At 38.8% G+C, this 21,598-nt stretch overlaps 1 protein-coding gene across 2 annotated transcripts in view; it reads right to left on the bottom strand.

The window, feature by feature from the left end:
* Positions 1–21,598, bottom strand: part of LOC149218114 (O-fucosyltransferase 9-like) — a 280,725-nt gene that overhangs the window by 177,791 nt on the left and 81,336 nt on the right. For both annotated transcript variants that reach the window (XM_089383814.1, XM_089383815.1), the window contains exons 3-4: positions 1,643–1,710; positions 1,413–1,501 (exon numbers count right to left, since the gene is read on the bottom strand). In XM_089383814.1, coding sequence (XP_089239940.1) covers positions 1,413–1,501; positions 1,643–1,710 — 157 coding nt within the window. The remainder of the gene's footprint in view (positions 1–1,412; positions 1,502–1,642; positions 1,711–21,598) is intronic.

Below are 21,598 nucleotides of genomic sequence, written 5' to 3'. Positions count from 1 at the left end.
AATGACATAGAATGGAACCCCTTCTCCTAACAGTGCGGTATTGAAAATTTCCTGATAGCCACCTAGGAGTAGGTTTTTGATTTCCTTAACCTTGAATTAGAGTTACGGTTTTGAACATTCTAAAATCTTCTTAAGGGTCCACACATGGCTAGCCCCATATGCATAAATAACAAGAGCTGATGTGGCATTCTCTCATACCATAGTGGTCAACACTGTAAGTCAACTTGCAGGAGGCATAACTTGCATACAAGCACCAATTTATGTGATTCTTGCATTGTTGAAAACCCTTAAGGTCCCTCAGTGTAAATCAGTGTCACGGGGTAGAAACTAAAGCCGAGAAAGTTTTGATACAAAACAATGATGTTTGACACCTCAAAATATCTCAAAAAATTTCAAATCCCATTTTTCCAAACTGGGACCTGCCACTAACATGACCCTGCAAGCCGATTTCTCCAATTTCTTCCACTCTGAAAGCATCAAGATAGATGACAAATAATATAATGCTCCAATCCACGTCAGTTCACCCACCATCCTCTATTGCTCTGAGGTCTAGGGATGCAACTTATTTTGATCCTACTGGACTTGGCCCAACCTGCAAAAGCATTCCACCCCTGTAGAGATGGAGAGAGCCGATCAGTCAGTCCTTTTCTACAACCAAAAATCAGATGGTTTTCAGAAAAGCATAAGGTGGCCTGATAATAACTCTCTACAAATGTCCTGGAAATTTAGTGTGTCTGAACATTCTGAGTTTCAGACCTCTGGGAAAGAGGAAGACTTGTCTCAGATGCAGGAACAAGAAAGGGGAGGTAAGAAACCACAACAGGCCCAGTCGGTGAATAAAACCTAGAGTCCAGCAGCGTCAATGGCGAGGAAGGCCATCTCATATAATCACTGCATTTCGTTCCACCAACTTTTATTTACATTCCTAAAGGGATCTTGTATGGATTTTTGTAGCTCCTATGACTTTAAGTTACAGAGATATTCATAATTTCATTATAGCCTTTGGGATAACCTAATAAGCAGTTGACAAAATTTTCTCTGTTTTCATTATGTTTTCTGCAACCTGGCTTTGGTGAAAAACATGGTCTAGTTTCTTTTGTTGGAATCTTGGATCATGCTGGCTAAACATGTTGATCTTCCCTGTATCCTGGCCCAGTTGGCTCATCTGTAAATATTACTGTATTATAATCTAAAAGAATACTTTTTAACAAATAAAATAAAGTATTAAAAGAAAAATGGCAGTTCTAAAGTAGTGATGACTGACCAGTCGTTCTGACAAAAGCCCCAACATTGATAAAATAGGTTTCAGCTAAGCATAGAAATATATAACATATAGTTAAATAACAAAATGATCTAAACATGAGAATCATTGTTGAATAAGAGAAAATAGCCAACAAAAAATAAAGAGTTACCTAGGATCACGCCAAACGCTATGATAATGAAAGCTTGGTATGACAAGGGTTGCATTCAAAAGGCCTGCCACAGCTACTGCATCAGAAATCTACAAGACAAGGGCAAGCAAATACTTATTAAGATCCAATAATAATCAGCTTACCATTACAGAAATCAGCATTCAAAATAGACAAGGCAATTTTCTAATAATGTTATACAAAAGTTGATGTAATGTGAATGAATAACATACTGATAAGCGTTGCTGATTCAGACCACCATTTGCTTCGATGACTAAATAACCATTTGATTTAGGCAACCCTGTAAGTTAAAAATTAATAGTTTAGGCATTATGATCCTCTGCTCCTCGTGCAGCAGACTTCCTGGCTTTTTTGTTTCAAGTAACTTTGAAATATTCCTATAAGAACTCAACCTTCACTTGACTGTCACGGCCAAATACAACCATACAAGTTACCATGTTTTCATGTACGTTTCTATTTTCAGACATGATTCAACAAATCCAGCCTATTGCTAAAAGGACATTACAAAATAAACTGAAAGTAGTCTAAAAAAGGTTAGCTTGAATGGTTGACTTATAAGAGGCAAACATTCTCATTGAAAATACCAAATAAAAGCTAATAAATCACAATCAAAAGATCATCTAGATTTCCTAGAATAAGAAGATGACTTTATAAATCTGACCAATAAAAAATTTCTGCCCAGACCAAACTATATACATCAGCAAGAACGCAAACAAAAATAAACTTCGATTCTCCTTTATTCCCTTCTAAGGCAACTGCATTCAGATTAATATTAGCAACCATTTTTATTAGACATCCAACAATTTAATCAATAAACAATTAATCTTTGCAAAATCCAAACTCCCTTTTACCAGCTGCATATCCCAAAATCCAAAGTTACATATTTCATGTGTTATTAGTGTTAGGATATTCCGACACATAGGAAATAGTTAAGTTCAACTTGGTCTAGTATAGAGTTAGGTATAGAGTTAGGTAAAGTGTGTTTCTTTACCGTTGTACATTTTGTAACTTACAATCCGACGGTCACGATATGTAGTGATCCGACGGTTCACTCTCACCTCGGTATTACCGACACTTGATCCGTGGCTTGACACCCGATTGGTCCATGAGTTCTATTTAAAGCGCATGGAGGGTCATTGTTCGGGTAATCCGTGCATGAGAGAAGCTTATGTAAATTTTCATTCTTTGATTAATAAATTGCCTGTAGTACCCACGTTGGGACAGGCCATGGACTGTTTCCCTCTTTGAGGGTTTTAACCACGTCAAAAATACTGGCGTATTGATCTGTGATCTGGTTGTGAGCGGTGTCCTTTTGGTGTTCTTTCTGAGGAACTTACCCTGTAAATTCCTACATGGTATCAGAGCCATGCCCCTAAGTTAGCCAAGTGGATGAATCCTCGGAATACCGAACGAAGGTGGTGGGCCCCGGTAATATCACGTGGGATCCGTGGATGAGCTCGGTTAGACAGGCGGTGTGCTTCGGATTCTTCATGGACGTGTCCTGGCCCCAACGCGGTGAAGAGGAGTTGACCTGGGATAAGAGCAAGCTCTCGAGGCAGGTGGTGCTCCATGTAAGGCGTGTGCTTCCAACGCATTGGAGCGGAGAATCCTGGTTGGTAGAGAGTGGACGGATGGATAATCGTTTGAGGGGAGGCTCGAAGGTCCTTTGTTCGAGGGGAGGATTGTTGGGTATACGACCAAAGTCCCACATTGACTAGAGGTGGGGAGGATCATGGATATATAAAGGATGGACAAATATCTCCATTGGTATGAGGCCTTTTGGGGTAAGTCCAAAAGCAAATCCGCCTTGTTCTTTCCCTTGCTGCCTCTTTAAAATGGGAAGTCCATCAGATGGATGTTAAATCTGCCTTCTTGCATGGGGACTTGCAGGAAGAAATCTATATGGAACAACCCATTGGCTTCATACAAACAGACTCCAGCCTTGTTTGTCGACTTAAGAAATCCCTTTATGGCCTCAAGCAAGCTCCTCGGGCTTGGTATGCCAAAATGGATAGCTTTCTTTTAGAATCTGGCTTTTCTAGGTGTCATTCTGACAATACTGTCTACACCAAGAAAGTGGGCAACTCTCTTATCATCCTTGTTCTTTATGTTGATGATCTTATTCTTACTGGTAGTGATCCCAACCTTATAAACCATGTGAAGTCCAACCTTAAAAAGAAATTTGAAATGACAGACTTAGGACACTTACACTATTTTCTCGGTCTTCAAGTCTTGCAATCCAAGGAGGGTATTTTCCTTTCCCAGTCCAAGTATGCTTGTGATATTCTTCGTCATTTTCACATGGAAGACTGTAAGCCAGCCCCTTCTCCCTTTCAGTCTGGAGTCAAACTTTCAGTCTCTTGTACTTCTCCTGAAGTTGATGCTACCTTATACCGTCAACTTGTAGGAAAACTCTTGTATTTAACCCATACTCGTCCTGATCTTTCCTTTGTTGTTGGCCTTGTTGCTCGTTTTATGCAAAACCCACGTGAAAGTCATTGGAAAGCAGCTAAAAGAATACTTCGTTATGTTCGAGGTACAGTACAGTTTGGGATTCATTACAGTGCCAAAGCAGCTCCTCTGTTAGTTGGTTTCACTGATTCTGATTGGGCTGGTGACCCTGATGATCGGAAGTCTACTGCCGGTTATGTCTTCACTCTTGGTTCAGGACCTATTACATGGGCTTGTAAGAAACAGGCTGCCATTTCTCTTTCGTCAGCAGAAGCAGAGTATCGTGGTGCCGTGGAAGCTAGTAAGGAAGCCTTGTGGCTTCGTCAGATCCTATCAGAGTTTGGCTTTGAGCAGCAGCATCCAACCACACTTTGGTGTGATAATCAAAGTGCCATTCAGCTATGCAAAGATCCAGTCCAGCATCAGCGCAGCAAACACATTGAACTACACATGCACTTCATCAGAAAGCTCATTCATGACCATGTTCTTGAAGTGCAATATTGTTCAACAGATGATCAGGTTGCAGACATCTTCACAAAGGCTCTCACAGAGGCGAAGTTCACTAAACTTCGATATATGCTTGGAGTTCAGGAAGTTGTCACTAAGGGGGGATAGGCTCTAGTGCCCCCTTCCTTCTCCTATTGTGTCATATTTGTAAATCCTTCAATCCTATCCCAAGTTGTTCTTAAGGGGGGCTGTTAGGATATTCCGACACATAGGAAATAGTTAAGTTCAACTTGGTCTAGTATAGAGTTAGGTATAGAGTTAGGTAAAGTGTGTTTCTTTACCGTTGTACATTTTGTAACTTACAATCCGACGGTCACGATATGTAGTGATCCGACGGTTCACTCTCACCTCGGTATTACCGACACTTGATCCGTGGCTTGACACCCGATTGGTCCATGAGTTCTATTTAAAGCGCATGGAGGGTCATTGTTCGGGTAATCCGTGCATGAGAGAAGCTTATGTAAATTTTCATTCTTTGATTAATAAATTTCCTGGAGTACCCACGTTGGGACAGGCCGTGGACTGTTTCCCTCTTTGAGGGTTTTAACCACGTCAAAAATACTGGCGTATTGATCTGTGATCTGGTTGTGAGCGGTGTCCTTTTGGTGTTCTTTCTGAGGAACTTACCCTGTAAATTCCTACAATTAGTATGTACTATGAACCTAATGGAATATTTCATCCCTGACCCTACATCTCTGGTATACCAACTCCAGCTGAGATGGCTTCAAAATTTCCATTTGAATGATAGAAAACTGCAGAGGTTGACCATTTTTTCTTAATCTGAAATCATTTTTCAGACAGTTAGGAGTTAGTTAAGTTCAACTTGGTCCAATGCATCTATTAGGCAAAAGAGTGTTTCATAACTTGTTTCTTTAGTATGCATTAGTTGCATTGTAATTCAACAGTCACGATATGTTCTATATATAGCCTGATCCAATGACTCATATTCTCCTTGATGGCTATTGATTTGTGGCTTAACACCCAATTGGTCCATTATCTTTATTTAAAGGGCATAGAGGGTCATGAATGATGATTGGTGAGAACACTCTTATGTGAAATATCTTCTTTTGCGTTAATAAAATTGCTTCAAGTCACTGTGTTCGTTAGGGCTATGCATTTTTTCCCTCATAGAGGATCTTAACCATGTGATCGTTGATCTAGTTGTGTGAGTAGTTACTAAAGGTCTTCATCCTGTATGTAATACCTTGTTTACCTGAACATGGTATCAGAGCCGATTTGAAGAACTGCTCCCATTGATGATCGAGATTTTGAAGCTCGTGTTGCCACATTTCAGAGATCTGTTATTTTTGTATCGTTTTGGCCCAAACAGATAGTTCCATTGCATTTGAAACGTTATTTTCAATGAAAAACGCCTTTCATTTAATCCGAAAAGGTGTTCGTTTGTCTGATATACAAAAATTTTCATCAAATCCGGAGGTATACAATCCAAATACACCCTTTTTTTGAATTTTTTTTAAAGAGTTTATATTTTAGTTTTCTGTCTATATTCTCGGTTTTCTACTCTTTCTGGTCTTTGTATGCTCTTTGCCCTACACCCTGTGTGATCCCAACAAATCAAAAACACAGAGGAAAGTGTTTTCTTGACTGTTTATGCTTTCGCCATGTGCTTTGTGCGATCTCTGCAAATCAGGAACAGTGAGAAAACTTGCATTTTCCAGGAAAGCTATAGCCAAGATCTAACCCCATTGTTGTTGAGTTTTGAAAAAAAAAAATTAAACCACTATTTGTTTGTAGATGAGCACATCTTTTCTGAAAAGCACATAGTTCAATGCAGAGCTCCAGCAGCGACAACACACTGTTGATTTGGGGTAGCATCAAATGTGCTCTAGCCATGAAAATTGGTGGAGAGGCTAAAGCATATGAGACCTCCAAGACCCAAAAATGGTTTGGACAGATTGTACCCAGTTTATAAGATATTAAAATAATTAATATTTTTAATGGAATTCCTAAGTCTAAACTTAGGAAAAATAAAATATTAATGGGTATTAATATAAAACTGGGTTAAAAGGTTCCAAAAGTCATGGATCAAGCCAAATCTAATCTTAGCCGTTGATTAGAGATTTAATCTCGTCCGTTGAAGGACCAACAAGAAATAAGAGGAGGCTTGAGAGTCAATTGGAGAACACACCAGAGTGATCAGTCATTCAATTTGCTAGAGCGGGTTGCTTAGCAAAGTCGAATTAGTGATCAACAGCAAGGGGCAATGAGTATTGGACGAAGAGGCAGAGATAGTGCCGACAGACTAGTGCAGAGGCAAAGAGCAAGATGCAACAGCCAGAGCAAGCCAAGCAGAGCCCAGCAGAGACAGCCCAGAGGCCAGAGGGCCTGCGTCATCCACGCAGAGGGTTGTAGGAGTGACGCAGAGGATCCCAGAGGTTGCACAGTGCCTCAGAGGGTTGACGCAAAGGGTTCTGAGGCTGACGCAGTGCTTCAGAGTTGCTGGAGAGGGTTTCATGGCACAGGTTTTCTAAATACCTATTTTTGAATAGAGAGGTATTATTGTCGGTTTCTTTCTCTGTCGGGTGAGCCAGTTTGGCACCCAGTTGAACTCAAAGAAATACTGCATAATAATAAACCCTCAGAATAGTTGCACCGGTTTTCCCGCATTGGGTTTTTCCGGCGACATTTGTCCAAAAATAACGGTGTCACTTGTGTGTTTGTTTCCTTTCCGTTGTTGATTTGTAGATGTTAAGACTGTATTGTGTTTATTTCAGTGTTCCACGGGGACTCGCCCCCCCACCTAGGGGTCTAGTTTCCTCGCTCCCCCGCGCTCCGGGGACTTGGGGACGAGTAGAGGACATTTCCCCACGCTCCCAAAATGGAGGAAACTCGGGGGGACGTGCCAGGAAAACGTTTCCCTTCCCTGAGGGGACGTTTCCCCACGCTCCCAAAAAAATGGCCTTGCTTATAGTTTATGATTTAATAGACCTAAAGTGGCACAAAGCTACTCATGTTCTGTATGGGGATAATGTCTTGTGCTATCTTTTGGTTTCAACAAACGTCATTTTAGAGGGTCAGTATCATGGAAATTTGCTGGACCATATAGCACGTACATGAATTTTCCTTTTTAAAACTTCTTTTTTTCTCAAGTGATGGCTGGATTACAGTGGGGAGATAACTGGAGTGACAGGCAAAGAATATGAGACATTCAGTTTGTGTTTTTAATTTGCATGACATTTGACATACAAACTATGGAAGCAGCACCTATGTCTTGTGGGAAATAATTGGGTGGACTATAGACTAACATGCGTTTACTGCAAGCATGACAAAATACTATGGGCAACAAGAAATCCCAGGAATTGTCATTATATATGAATTTATACAGTTACAAAATTTACACAAAGCACAGTGACTCAGCTTGAATTCTCAAGTCTGAAAATTATTTTCACCCCTGAAATACACTGCTAGTTTGAAGTTTGAACTGCATGGCATTGCTCTAATAAGGTAGACAAATTATCCATGCCATCGTTGGTCACCCAAGTTGGTTCGCAGATGGTCATCCTGCAGTGAATGTCATTTGATAGTAAACTGTCAGAAACTCTTTCATGTGATCTTCTCATCTCTCCTGGAACTAAAACTCTTCTTTCAGCATATGGTGTACTGTCTATATTATATATAATATAACAAAATTTCTAGCTGTTGGATCCAATATAGCTGGACAACCCATTGTAGTTGCCCCTTCTACTGCCAATGCAATGTTCCTGATCTGTTCATTTACCTTTTCACAGAATTCAGTGGCTACCTTATCAAGCTAAAGCTCTCCCTCTATCTGACCAAAATCTAAATTAGAATTTGACCAAGCTGAATTAGAATTTTAAATTTCTTATTTTATATGATATTATAAATTTGGATAATGTCAAATGATATTCATATCAATGATCATGCTTTGCAGCTTTTCAATTCAAACCAAATTGTCATAGTGGACTCAATTAATAAATTATATTTTATATTTATAAATTTTTAAGACCCTGACGCTCCCCCACATTTCCTAAAAAATGGTAGGGAGCTATTGCATAGGCCGCTCCCGCGCCCCCTCGCTCCCTCACCCCCTCGTCCCGGAACCTTGGTGGAACATTGGTTTATTTCGATATTTATATGTTTTAAATAACTTGTTCAAAATTAACAAGTAGAAGAAATAAACCAGAAGAATACAGATTAAATTTCTAACGGAGAGACTTAGAAATTTCAACAAGGTATCAGAGCGTGGTTGTAGATCACAGGAGAGCTAAAGGCATCAGCTAAGCAGAGCATTTGCAGCAAAATCAGTTGTCCTGAGTGACAGAAGTTGATCCTTGTAGAAAGCGATAGAAGAAGGGTTGACGCAGAGGGACCGCGTCATCAGTTCAGGCCAAAGAGAGGCCAGTGCAGCGGTTGAGGAGGGCAGAAAAAGTCTCACGCAGAGCCACACAGAGAGCAAGAGGGTTGACGCAGTTGGCTGAGGGAGCATTTTTGCCAGTGTCGAGATTGCGTAGAGCCTAGAGGTTCAGTCCTTCAGTTGTTGGGGCATAGGAAGTAGTGGGCAGTTTGCGGGAGCAAAGCTGGGGGGGTACTGTGGGCAGAACAGTACTTAACAGGGAAAAACCAAGGTAGAGGGAGTTGCTACAGAGGCAGATATCTAGCCAAGGAATCAAGATCAGTGTTGCAGGTGCACAGAAGATAGGAGAGGTGCAACTTGACATTTGGCGGGAGGATTTCCAGAAGGGAAATCGAAACTCAGAGGGATTCGAGCAAAGAACTCCCAAGCGGGAAGTAGAGAGACTCAGCACGAGTCGAAGAGAGAACTTCCAGAGGGAAGTAGAAAGACTCGGAGGAGTCAACAAGAAGAGAAGAGAGATGGCCATGAATGGGCTGAGGGATCAGGGCAGGCTGGAAGGGGCATCCAACTTTGTGGTCTAGAAGGCTAGGATCCTGTCCATTCTAGATAGACATCGCATCAAGGCCTTCGCCTTGAGAACAATGGCGATCCTAGTTGACCCGGCTGAAAATGAAAAGTTCAAGGAGGCAATGGCCAAGGCGAAGTGCATCATCCATTGATGGGGTCAAGGATCATGTGGTCCAACATATTGCCGAGAAGGAGAAGACAAAAGAAATGTGGGACGCCCTGAAGAAATTGTACCAGCATACTTTCATATAAAGGAAGATGTTATTTGAGAATCAACTGCGGTGATACCAAACGCAGAAGGGGGAGCAGATAGATCACTTACTCGGTCGGTTGAAGGAGATCCAGGACCAACTGACTTCCATAGGGGCCACACCGGATGAAGAGATGTTGGTGAGGACGCACTTAACACAGTCTTCGAGGAGTGGGATACATTTGTCCAGAGCATATTGCGGAGGGCGGATCTTCCAGATTGGGAAGAATTGTGGGCGGCTCTTCGCCAAGAGGAGATCAGGCAATTGAGCAAGACGGGAAGTAGCAGCAAAGGAATCCGGATCAAGAAGGAAGAGGAAGAGGATGCAGCTCTGGCATCTACAGGAAAACAGCAGAAGAGGAAGAAGGACCTCTCCAAGGTCAAGTGCTTCCACTGTGAGGGACTGGGTTATTATGGGAACCAATGTCTGAGGAAGAAGAACAATGGAGAGGCATTTGATTCTAAGGCAATGCCAGCGAAGGTGGAGAAGGAGGTTGAGGAGGATTACGATTGTGCCACGAGTGCTCATGTACCTCTAGAAACGAGGTGGTGAGACATTGAGTTGTAGTCAGGAAGACTACAGGCGATGAGGGGCAGGATCCTTGAGGAACCCAACCTCTTGGATTATACCTTGTTAGAGGAGCCTCGAAGAGAGTATTAGGACTAGCGGATGTCGATAGAAACGGATGCAGATGAAGAGGCAGAGATTGCAGGAGCCCCAGGCAACGCGAAGCTAGCAAGCTACAACAGTGCGAGAGGCACGAAGAGTGTTGCACCAGTGCAGGATGGCACAAAGAGGTGTGCAACGGTGTGAGATGCAAGAAGTTGTTGCAACAACACAAAGGTCAATAGAGGGAGCACTTGTTAGCGGCAGAGGGAGCTTTAGCATTGGGAGTGTTTCTAGCCTGACAGGGATGTCAAAAGTTGGGTGGATCAGTTACTTACTTCTCAATAACTGAGTTGCAGTGCAGTAGCAGTGTGTAGTAGCATGGTGTAGCATGATGAGAGGGGGATGTAGTGCAGATGCAGTGTTGGGAGAATGGACCAGCAGCGACACGCAGGCAGAGGGAGATGTCGTACGGATGCAGCAGTGGCAGTGGCAAAGCCATGGGCAGCAGCAAGATGTAGCAGTGCAGAGGAAGTTGGGCGGGGAGGCCTAACATCAACACAGGTACCAGTGCCAGATAATCAGAGTGATGCTCAGTGAGGAAGATTACTAGAGCACAGTCCTCGCTAAGAGGGAGTGTTGATTTGGGGTAGCATCGGATGTGCTCTAGCCATAAAAATTGGTCGAGAGGCTAAAGCACATGAAATGTCCAAGACCCAAAAATGGTTTGGACAGATTGTACCCAATTTGGGAGATATTAAAATAATTATTATTTTTAATGGAGTTCCTAAGTCTAAACTTAGGAAAAATAAAATATTAATGAGTATTAATATAAGAAGGTTCCAAAAGTCGTGGATCAAGCCAAATCCAATCTTAGCCGTTGATTAGAGATTTAATCTCGGTCATTGAAGGACCTGTTGTCGCACAGATTGTCACGACAACGCTTAGACAGGGGCCTGTCACCCTGATCCCCGATCCCTCTGTTTAAGCCGTCGCCCGAGGCTAAGGGGGATAGACCCTATGGGATAAAGGAAGACCAACTGTGGACCAGTTGGGTTGGGAGACACAACAAGCCAATTTAGCACTTGATTGATTTAGAAATTAATGTACCAGTGCCTTATGGAGTTAAAAATTAAATGATTATTTATTAAATGTTCCAGAAATATGAACTTTGTAAAACAATCATTTATCATCAAATATCCCAAGCGATATAAACTATTCCATAAACTCAACGTTTTAATAATGATCCAGCCATTAAACTTCAAAAAATTGAAAGCTTTGAACAACCGTACAATTTAAATGCTAACCAATTACCACTTTCATATAGCTAACTTTAGATAAACATTTAAGCACATTTAACTATAGAGAAGTGAAACAAAGACACCAAAAATTAATTTTTCATTAGTCTTTTTCAAAAAAAAAAAAAATTATATATTTTTATATATTTATTTTAATTTTTTATTTTTTATTTTTTTAATAAAATTTTAAGTCTAAAACCAAGAATAAAACAAAACTAAACTAAATTAAAAATAAAGATTAAACTAAACTAAACTAAAAGCTAAACCAAAAATAAAACTTAACTCTAAAAATCAAATATTTAAACTAATCTAAATCTAAATAAGAAAAAATCAAAACTAAAATAAACTAAAGATTGAATCCTAATTAAATGAAAGTGAAATTTAAAATAACGAAACTAATTAAATTTTATAATAAAATCAAATCTAAACTAAATTTAAATCTAATCTCAATCTAAATTTAAAACCTAACTGAAGAAACCTTTTTTATGATTTTTTCATTATAAGTTATCCTAGCTTAACAAAATAATGTAAAAAATCGAAATTAAAAACTTTTATTTGTTTATTTGTTAAAATCTAAATGCCAAAATCTAATAAAATTAAAATCTAACTTAAATAAAATTGAAATCTAATCTAAACAAACAAAAAAACATAATACGCTAACCTAAAATTCTAATCATGCCAACCCTATCTAATATACAAAAGATGAAAACGTGTTTTAGTGTGCAGCTCCAGGTTTGCGTGGAGGTAACTTGGCAACGGTGGCTGAAGGAGCTCAATGGCAGATCGAGGGATTTCTTTGTTCTGCAGGTGGCTGAAAATGGAGATTTACGCAGGCTATGAGGGATGGCAGCTTGGAAATTTTTGCAGGTTAGAAGGCGGAGGAACAGCGATGATGAAATGAAGACTGCAAGAGAATAAGGCGTTGCGTGCAGACAGAGAGAGAAGCTGGGCGTTTTATGACTGCGTGAGGAAGGAGCGAGGATAGGTAGCGTGAAGCAGAGAAATGAGCAGCTTGGGTAGCATTTAAAGGCTGTGAAGAAGTAAAAAAAAAACGCAGAAGGATGGATGTGTGTAGGGAAGATGCAGGGATATGCAGTTAAATACTGCATTTGAGGTTTCGCTGAGGGTAGAGGAGATCGATGAGCAGGGACGAAGGAAGAAATGCATACTAGATTCGAAGAAATGTTGACGGAAGTGTGTGGAGGTTGCGACGTTGGCTGCGTGAAAGCGAATATGGCAGCGAGAAAGGATGAACAGCAATGGCAAGGGATAGCGTGCGGAGAATGGTGAACAACAATCGTACAACCTCCCTGAAAATTTTCCCGTATCACAAATGAAACCCCAGGATGCCACAGCATAGAAAAAAAAAAAAAAAAAAAAATTAGAAAAATTTTTGTCCAAATGAAATCCCAGGCAACAAACTGATACCCAGAAAAAACCCTCGAATTTTTTCAGAAGACTTAAAAATTTTAAATCAATCCGCTTCAGATTTCCCTGATGAAAGACCCTGAAGAATTTTCAAAATCTATACCTGCAAAAACCGAACATCCAAAAATAAAATGTGCAAGGAAGAAACCCTAAACCCTAACCAAAATCAGCTGAATCATTACAGTAATTACAAATTAAAGGCTCTAAATAGCTAGATTTCTCGTTATGCCACAAAAATATTTTCAAAATTTTAAACTTAATGTGAGGTGCTTCAGAAAACCCTTCATGCATCTGCTACACATTCTAATGATAAGCCCGGGATTAAAACTGGCTGGGCTCTTTCAGAAAACACAATCCGGGAGTTGGCTGGTTCAACCAAGAACTTCCCCTAACGCCCGGTAAACTCAAAACTAAGGATATCCTGCATAGCTTAAATCAGCCATTAACATAGAGAGAGAAAACAACAGTGAAATTCACATCAAATGGAGATACCTGCCATTATAATTCAGAAATTGAACTATCATTCAAACCCCAGAGATCAGACAAGATACCTGTGCCTAGATCGATCTTCATCAAGCTATTGAGAATGGCTGAAAATAAAATTATGCAGAAAAATAAAACATCTTACAGCATTTCCAGAAAAGTAACACCAGCAAGATTTTCAACCACAAGTCTTTCTTTATTGCACAAAAAAATCACTACAAGAGAGCTTTCTTTAGCACCAGACTCTAAGATTGAATGATCTCAAATGACCCCTAACACCCTATTTAAAGGAAAAATTCCCAACGGCTAGTTCGAGTGATCCATGTCAAAATGATCTCGACCGTCGATGAGGATCAAAATCCCTTTCAATCTCATCCGTTGAAATTTTAAATGCATTTTAATATATTAAAAATTAAATCTTGCATTTATTTTCTCAAAATTTTGACTTATTATTATTTTATTATTTTATTTTATTTTTCAATTTTTTAATTTATTTTTTAATTTTATTTTTTTATTCTTATATTTTTATTTTTGGAACCTCGAACTTAGCCTTTGGAAAAATCACCTAAGACCTAGGACTTAGGACTTATGAGGGGATAAAACATTTTCCAACCCTCAAGATACATTACATCATGACCTTTACAATTTTACATCTCAAGGGGGAAAACCCATTTGACATAGACCCTCATAGATCACTCAGTTTTGCGACAAATATAATCTAGCAGATCAATCAATTTGAAATAACCTAACCAAATAATTAAGATTATTTCCAGATTACTTTTACATAGACTCGAAGCACACTAGGATTCACCTAAGATTCTAATGACAAAATCCAATCTGGCTTTGGGGTTAGGCTGAAGGAAAACTCTGCCGATCATGGATCGGTGAGACAGAAAACCCTTCGGAATGTAGATTATCACTAGAAAATTAGGTTTACCTAGGCAGTTTACATACATGACTCAGATCTGCTAAGATTATTTACAATTTACACATGCAAACTGGATTTACAACATAATATGATCGGGCTGATGATGACAATCGAATGGCACGAACATGTCGATCAAGCGCTACCCCTTTGGCGAAAAAAGGGGGTGTACTGCTATGGGTAGTTGAGACGTAATGGTCAACATCTGGCTATACTTGGGGACACGTTGCAGCACTGTAGGAATGTGAGAATCCAGAATCTGCACCCACACAACACACAACAAAACATAAGTAGCGTCCATCCAAAAATCATCATATAACATTAAGCACAGGAAAGATACAAGCTCTTCATTTATTAACTATCTAGTAACATGAAAAGCAAATCTAATCCTAAAACATAAATGAAAATGTTGAAAAAAACAAGGAGTAGGGTTAGAAATACAGAGGATGCCCCATGGCATCAGATGTGTTCAATATACTGTATACTGAGCATTTGCCTGCTTTCAGGAAAATCTGTCGGCTGCTTGTCAGATGTGCCATGTCCAATTCTGCATATGGTAGGACTTTTTCCCATCCGAAAATCAAGCTGCTCGCAGCGGTCTGATGCATCAAATCTTTTTCTCATTTTCTTTTTCTTGCTCTTTTTCTTCGTGGCAGGCTGTATCACTGATGACGTGGAACTTTCTGCTTCAAAGCTCTCAGATGAAGTATGTAAGATATGCGTGACATGTCTTTCTTCATTCTGCATCTACCCTGTCAAGGATGATGGACCAATCTCACAAGTGCCATGAGTTATAACTTGATCTTCAATGACTGGTGGATTAACCGTGTGAGCATCAACCTGATTATTAATTTCCCTTTTATCTTCATTTATCCACTTTTCAATGGAACAAAGGACCTCATAATAAGATGGAGCTTGCTGTAACAGATAACGAGGCTCCTGATCTATTGACGTTCCCTGGTTTCATTCATCCTCTGACAGCTGTTGAAATTTCTGAACCTGTATTGTAATGGCATCCATCTGACTAGAGTGTTCAACCTTCATAGCACTGATTTCCCTGGCATGGTCAATAACTTATTTTGCATAGAATTAATTTCCCTATCATGATTAGCTTTCATGGTCGTCATATTTTCCTCTAAGCCTGATAAGTTGCTTTGCATAAAACTAATTTTTGTGTCATGGTTAGTCTTCATGGCCTCAATTTCCTTAGCATGTTGATTTTGCATGATCTCCATCTCCTTATTACGTTTTTCCAGGTGGGTGCATAAAGTTCTCACATCATTGGCGTAATTAGTTTGATTGATCTCCATATTTTTTACCAGTGGCATTATTTCTTGCATAATTTGCTTCTGATCTTCCTTTTCATTGTCGACACTGATTTTATACTTTCTCCCTGCTTTTCCACTATCATGGATTTGACCTGAAATGGTACAGGTGGATGGCACATTCTGATATGAAGAATTGTCTTGAAATATTTCATTGACAGCTGGACCTTTTATAAGATTACTTTCATTCTGCTGCACAATTTTAGGGGCACAAGGCGAGCTATCTGGGTCACCATATCTATCTTTAAAAGCATCGACAATGTCTTGTAAAGAAGTGAAATAATCCTTAAGACAATTGTTAAACCAATTCAAAGCATCACCCTCTAAAGAAATGACAAAAAGACGCATTTTGACATTTTCATGATTATACTGAGGGGGTCTACAATATATGATCATTATACGAGTAAACCTACCTAGATTCTTTCTAACAGTGATTGAATCACCACTCGAGAACAAAGGTAATTTAGAAATGGCCACTTCCGGAAAATCATGGAGAACATCAGTAAAATGACATGGGTTAAATGAATAATCCATGATAAATAACGAAGGACCAAATGGATGATAGAAAGAGATCTCTGCTCAAGAAAATCAAGAGATGAAAGAAGTGGAGTCGCCACTTGAACAATGAATCTAATTCTAAGATCCAAAAAACAACCAACAAGCAGATATGAGGGAGGCTTCTTGTCTAGGAAAAAATAAATGAAATAAAATGGAGTCGCCACCCAAACAAGAAACGAACTGAAGAGAAGTTGTCGATATGACGAAAGATAAGGTGATAAAAGATCCAAATCATGCCAAAAAATGCTGAATCTGCCAGCTCAAATGAGACATGAGAAAGATGAAAGAATGATGAAAAAATGAGAAGATGAATGTCGAATAAACCAAGGATAGAAAAACTCTATCCCCGGCAGCGGCGCCAAAAAATGTTGTCGTTGTTAGGCCAGATGAAAAGATAAGAAATGAGAAGGAAAATTGTCGTTGAAACACCGAGAATAAAATGTCCCCGGCAACGGCGCCAAAAAATGTTGTCGCACAGATTTTCATGACAACGCTCAGACCGGGGCCTGTCACCTTGATCCCCGATCCCTCTGTTTAAGCCGTCTCCTGAGGCTAAGGGGGGTAGACCCTATGGGATAAAGGAAGACCAACTGTGGACCAGTTGGGTTGGGAGACACAACAAGCCAATCTAGCACTTGATTGATTTAGAAATTAATGTACCAGTGCCTTATGGAGTTAAAAATTAAATGATTATTTATTAAATGTTGCAGAAATATGAACTTTGTAAAACAATCATTTATCATCAAATATCCCAAGCAATATAAGCTATTCAATAAAATCAACGTTTTAATAATGATCCAGCCATTAAACTTCAAAAAATTGAAAGCTTTGAACAACCGTACAATTTAAATGCTAACCAATTACCACTTTCATATAGCTAACTTTAGATAAACATTTAAGCACATTTAACTATAGAGAAGTGGAACAAAAGACACCAAAAATGACTTTTTCATTAGTCTTTTTCAAAAAAAAAAAAATTATATATTTTTATATATTTATTTTGATTTTTTATTTTTGTAATTTTTTTTTTATAAAATTTTAAGTCTAAAACCAAGAATAAAACAAAACAAAACTAAATTAAAAATAAAGATTAAACTAAACCAAACTAAAAGCTAAACCAAAAATAAAACTTAACTCTAAAAATCAAATATTTAAACTAATCTAAATCTAAATAAGAAAAAATCAAAACTAAAATAAACTAAAGATTGAATCCTAATTAAATGAAAGTGAAATTTAAAATAACGAAACTAATTAAATTTTATAATAAAATCAAATCTAAACTAAATTTAAATCTAATCTCAATCTAAATTTAAAACCTAACTAAAGAAACCTTTTTATGATTTTTTCATTATAAGTTATCCTAACTTAACAAAATAATGTAAAAAATCGAAATTAAAAACTTTTATTTGTTTATTTGTTAAAATCTAAATGCTAAAATCTAATAAAATTAAAATCTAACTTAAATAAAATTGAAATCTAATCTAAACAAACAAAAAAACAAAATACGCTAACCTAAAATTCTAATCATGCCAACCCTATCTAATATACAAAAGATGAAAACGTGTTTTAGTGTGCAGCTCCATGTTTGCATGGAGGTAACTTGGCAACGGCGACTGAAGGAGCTCAATGGCAAATCGAGGGATTTCTTTGTTCTGCAGGTGGCTGAAAACGGAGATTTACGCAGGCTATGAAGGATGGCAGCTTGGACATTTTTGCAAATTGGAAGGCGGAGGAACGACAATGATGAAATGAAGACTGCGTGAGAATGAGGAGTTGCGTGCAAACAGAGAGAGAAGCTGGGTGTTTTATGACTGCATGAGGAAGAAGCGAGGATAGGTAGCGTGAAGCAGAGAAATGAGCAGCTTGGGCAACGTTTAAAGGCTGCAAAGAAGTAAAAAAAAACACAGAAGGATGGAGCTGCGTAGGAAAGACGCAGGGATATGCAATTAAATATTGCGTTTGAGGTTTTGCTGAGGGCAAAGGAGATTGATGAGCAGGGATGAAGGAAGAAATGCATACGCAGATTCGAAGAAATGTTGACAACAGCATGTGGAGGTTGCGACGTTGGCTGCGTGAAAGCGAATGTGGCAACGAGAAAGGATGAACAGCGGTGGCAAGGGATAGCGTGGGGAGAATGGTGAACAACAATCGCACAACCTCCCTGAAAATATTCCTGTATCACAAATGAAACCCCAGGATGCCACAGCATAAAAATATAAATATAATTATAACAAAAAAAAAAAACAACAACAACAACAAACAAACAAAAAATAGAAAAAGTTCTGTCAAAATGAAATCCCAAGCAGCAAACTGATACCCTGAAAAAACCCTCGAATTTCTTCAGAAGAGTTAAAAATTTTGAATCAATCCGCTTCAGATTTCCCTGATGAAAGACCCTGAAAAATTTTCAAAATCTGTACCTGCAAAAACCAAACACCCATAAATAAAATGTGCAAGGAAGAAACCCTAAACCCTAGCCAAAATCAGCGAAATAATTACAGTAATTACAAATTAAAGGCTCTAAATAGCCAGATTTCTCGTTATGCCACAAAAATATTTTCAAAATTTTAAACTTAATGTGAGGTGCTTCAGAAAACCCTTCATGCATCTGCTACACAAATTCTAATGATAAGCCTGGGACTAAAACTGGCTGGGCTCTTTCAGAAAACGCAATCCGGGAGTTGGTTGATTCAACCAAGAACTTCCCCTAACGCCCGATAAACTCAAAACTAAAGATATCCTGCATAGCTTAAATCAGCCATTAACATAGAGGGAGAAAACAACAGTGAAATTCAGATCAAATGGAGATACCTGCCATTATAATTCAAAAATTAAACTATCATTCAAACCCCAAAGATCAGACAAGATACCTGTGCCTAGATCAATCTTCATCAAGCTATCATGAATGGCTGAATATAAAATTATGCAGAAAAATAAAACATCTTACAGCATTTCCAGAAGAGTAACACCAGCAAGATTTTCAACCCCAAAGTCTTTCTTTATTGCACAAAAAAATGACTACAAGAGAGCTTTCTTTAGCACCAGAGTCTAAGATCAAATGATCTCAAATGACCCCTAACACCCTATTTAAAGGAAAAATTCCCAACGACTAGTTCGAGTGATCCATGTCAAAATGATCTCGACCGTCGATGAGGATCAAAATCCCTTTCAATCTCATCCGTCGAAATTTTAAATGCATTTAATATATTAAAAATTAAAATCTTGCATTTATTTTCTCAAAATTTTGACTTATTATTATTTTATTAGTTTATTTTATTTTTCAATTTTTTAATTTATTTTTAAATTTTATTTTATTTTATTATTCTTATTTTTTATTTTTGGATCCTCGCACTTAGCCTTTGGAAAAATCACCTAGGACCTAAGACTTAGGACTTATGAGGGGATAAAACATTTTCTAACCCTCAAGACATATTACATCATGACCTTTACAATTTTACATCTCAAGGGGGAAAACCCATTTGACATAGACCCTCATAGATCACCCAGTTCTGCGACAAATATAATCTAGCAAATCAAGCAATTTGAAATAACCTAACCAAATAATTAGGATTATTTCCAAATTACTTTTACATAGACTTGAAGCACACTAGGATTCACCTAAGATTCTAATGACAAAATCCATTCCGACTTTGGGGTTAGGCTGAAGGAAAACTCTGCCGATCATGGATCGGTGAGACAAAAAACCTTCTGGAACGTAGATTATCACTAGAAAATTAAGTTTTCCTAGGCAGTGTACATACATGACTCAGATCTGCTAAGATTATTTACAATTTACACATGCAGACTTGGTTTACAACATAATATGATCTAGAAAATTAGGTTTTCCTAGGCAGTGTACATACATAACTCAGATCTCCTAAGATTATTTACAATTTACACATGTAGACTGGGTTTACAACATAATATGATCGGGCTGATGATGACAATCGAATGGCACGGACATGTCAATCAAGTGCTACCCCTTGTTAGGATATTCCGACACATAGGAAATAGTTAAGTTCAACTTGGTCTAGTATAGAGTTAGGTAAAGTGTGTTTCTTTACCGTTGTACATTTTGTAACTTACAATCCGACGGTCACGATATGTAGTGATCCGACGGTTCACTCTCTCCTCGGTATTACCGACACTTGATCCGTGGCTTGACACCCGATTGGTCCATGAGTTCTATTTAAAGCGCATGGAGGGTCATTGTTCGGGTAATCCGTGCATGAGAGAAGCTTATGTAAATTTTCATTCTTTGATTAATAAATTGCCTGTAGTAGCCACGTTGGCGCAGGCCGTGGACTATTTCCCTCTTTGAGGGTTTTAACCACGTCAAAAATACTGGTGTATTGATCTGTGATCTGATTGTGAGTGGTGTCCTTTTGGTGTTCTTTCTGAGGAACTTACCCTGTAAATTCCTACATGGTATCAGAGCTATTTGAGGGCCGCGTCCGTTGGTGATCCAAATCTGAAGCCGGTAGAACTGCATCCGACTGCCATTTCCTAGATCTGTTGTTTCTGACTGCTTTCGGGCCGAGAGGACTGCTCTGTTGTGTTCGGAGCATCTGTTCTAGTGAGGAACCCCTTTCGTTTCACGCGAAAAAGTTTCCGGTAGCCCTAGCTGCGTCATTTTCTAGATCTAGAGGTATACAGTCTTTATTTGCAGTTTACTGTTATTTTCTCTCTGCTTATTTCGGTTTCTGTTTATTTAGCCTTTTTTATTACCGGATCTATACCTTTCATTTCTGCGTATGCTCTTTGCCCTGCGACTCTGTGCGATCTGGGCAAATCAGAAACAAAAAGGAAGTTTTTTTTTCTCATGCGTATGCTCTTTTCCCTGCACCTTAGTGTGATCTTGGAAAATCAGAAACATTGAGAAAAATATTTAGTTTCCGGCTAAAGCTAACTTTGAGCCGCAAGGTCCATTTTTTAAAATATCTAGTTTTTGGCTAAAGCTAACTTCGAGCCATAAGGTTCGTTTTCTTTGCATGTCCGTGTTGGGTTTTGTGTTTTGTGTTTTGTAGCGAAAAAGAGCTTTCTCAAGGCAAGCACGCAAACCAAGCCCCCCCCCCCCCTCTCTCTCTCTCTCTCTCTCTCAAATTTTTTGTATAGATCAATTGGTTCAAAGCTATTTTAAGAGAGTAGAGGTCTTGGGTTCAAGTCTCCATTTTGTGGGGGCGGATTTTTTCATTTCCACACATTTGCGCACTTTGCCGACAACTTCAACAATTTTTTTTCAAAAAGCCATAACTTCTTCATCCGGAAGCCTTTTTCAGAGCCGTTTGTTTTTAAAACCGCCTAATTTTTCGAGATCTATCCATTGGAACACTTACTTTCAGCGTCTTCAGCTTCAGTTTTTTTTTAAATGGAAAGTCCATGCCAAGTCATTCTTGACAGCACTAACTACTTCCAATGGATATCCTACATGGA

This window comes from Pinus tabuliformis, chromosome Q (assembly GCF_031772625.1).
Source record: "Pinus tabuliformis cultivar Carrire ecotype Pingquan chromosome Q, CPIR1, whole genome shotgun sequence".
In the NCBI taxonomy this organism is placed as follows: Eukaryota; Viridiplantae; Streptophyta; class Pinopsida; order Pinales; family Pinaceae; genus Pinus; species Pinus tabuliformis.
The sequence above is the reverse complement of the archived record's forward strand: the minus strand, read 5'-3'. Positions and strand labels throughout refer to the sequence as shown.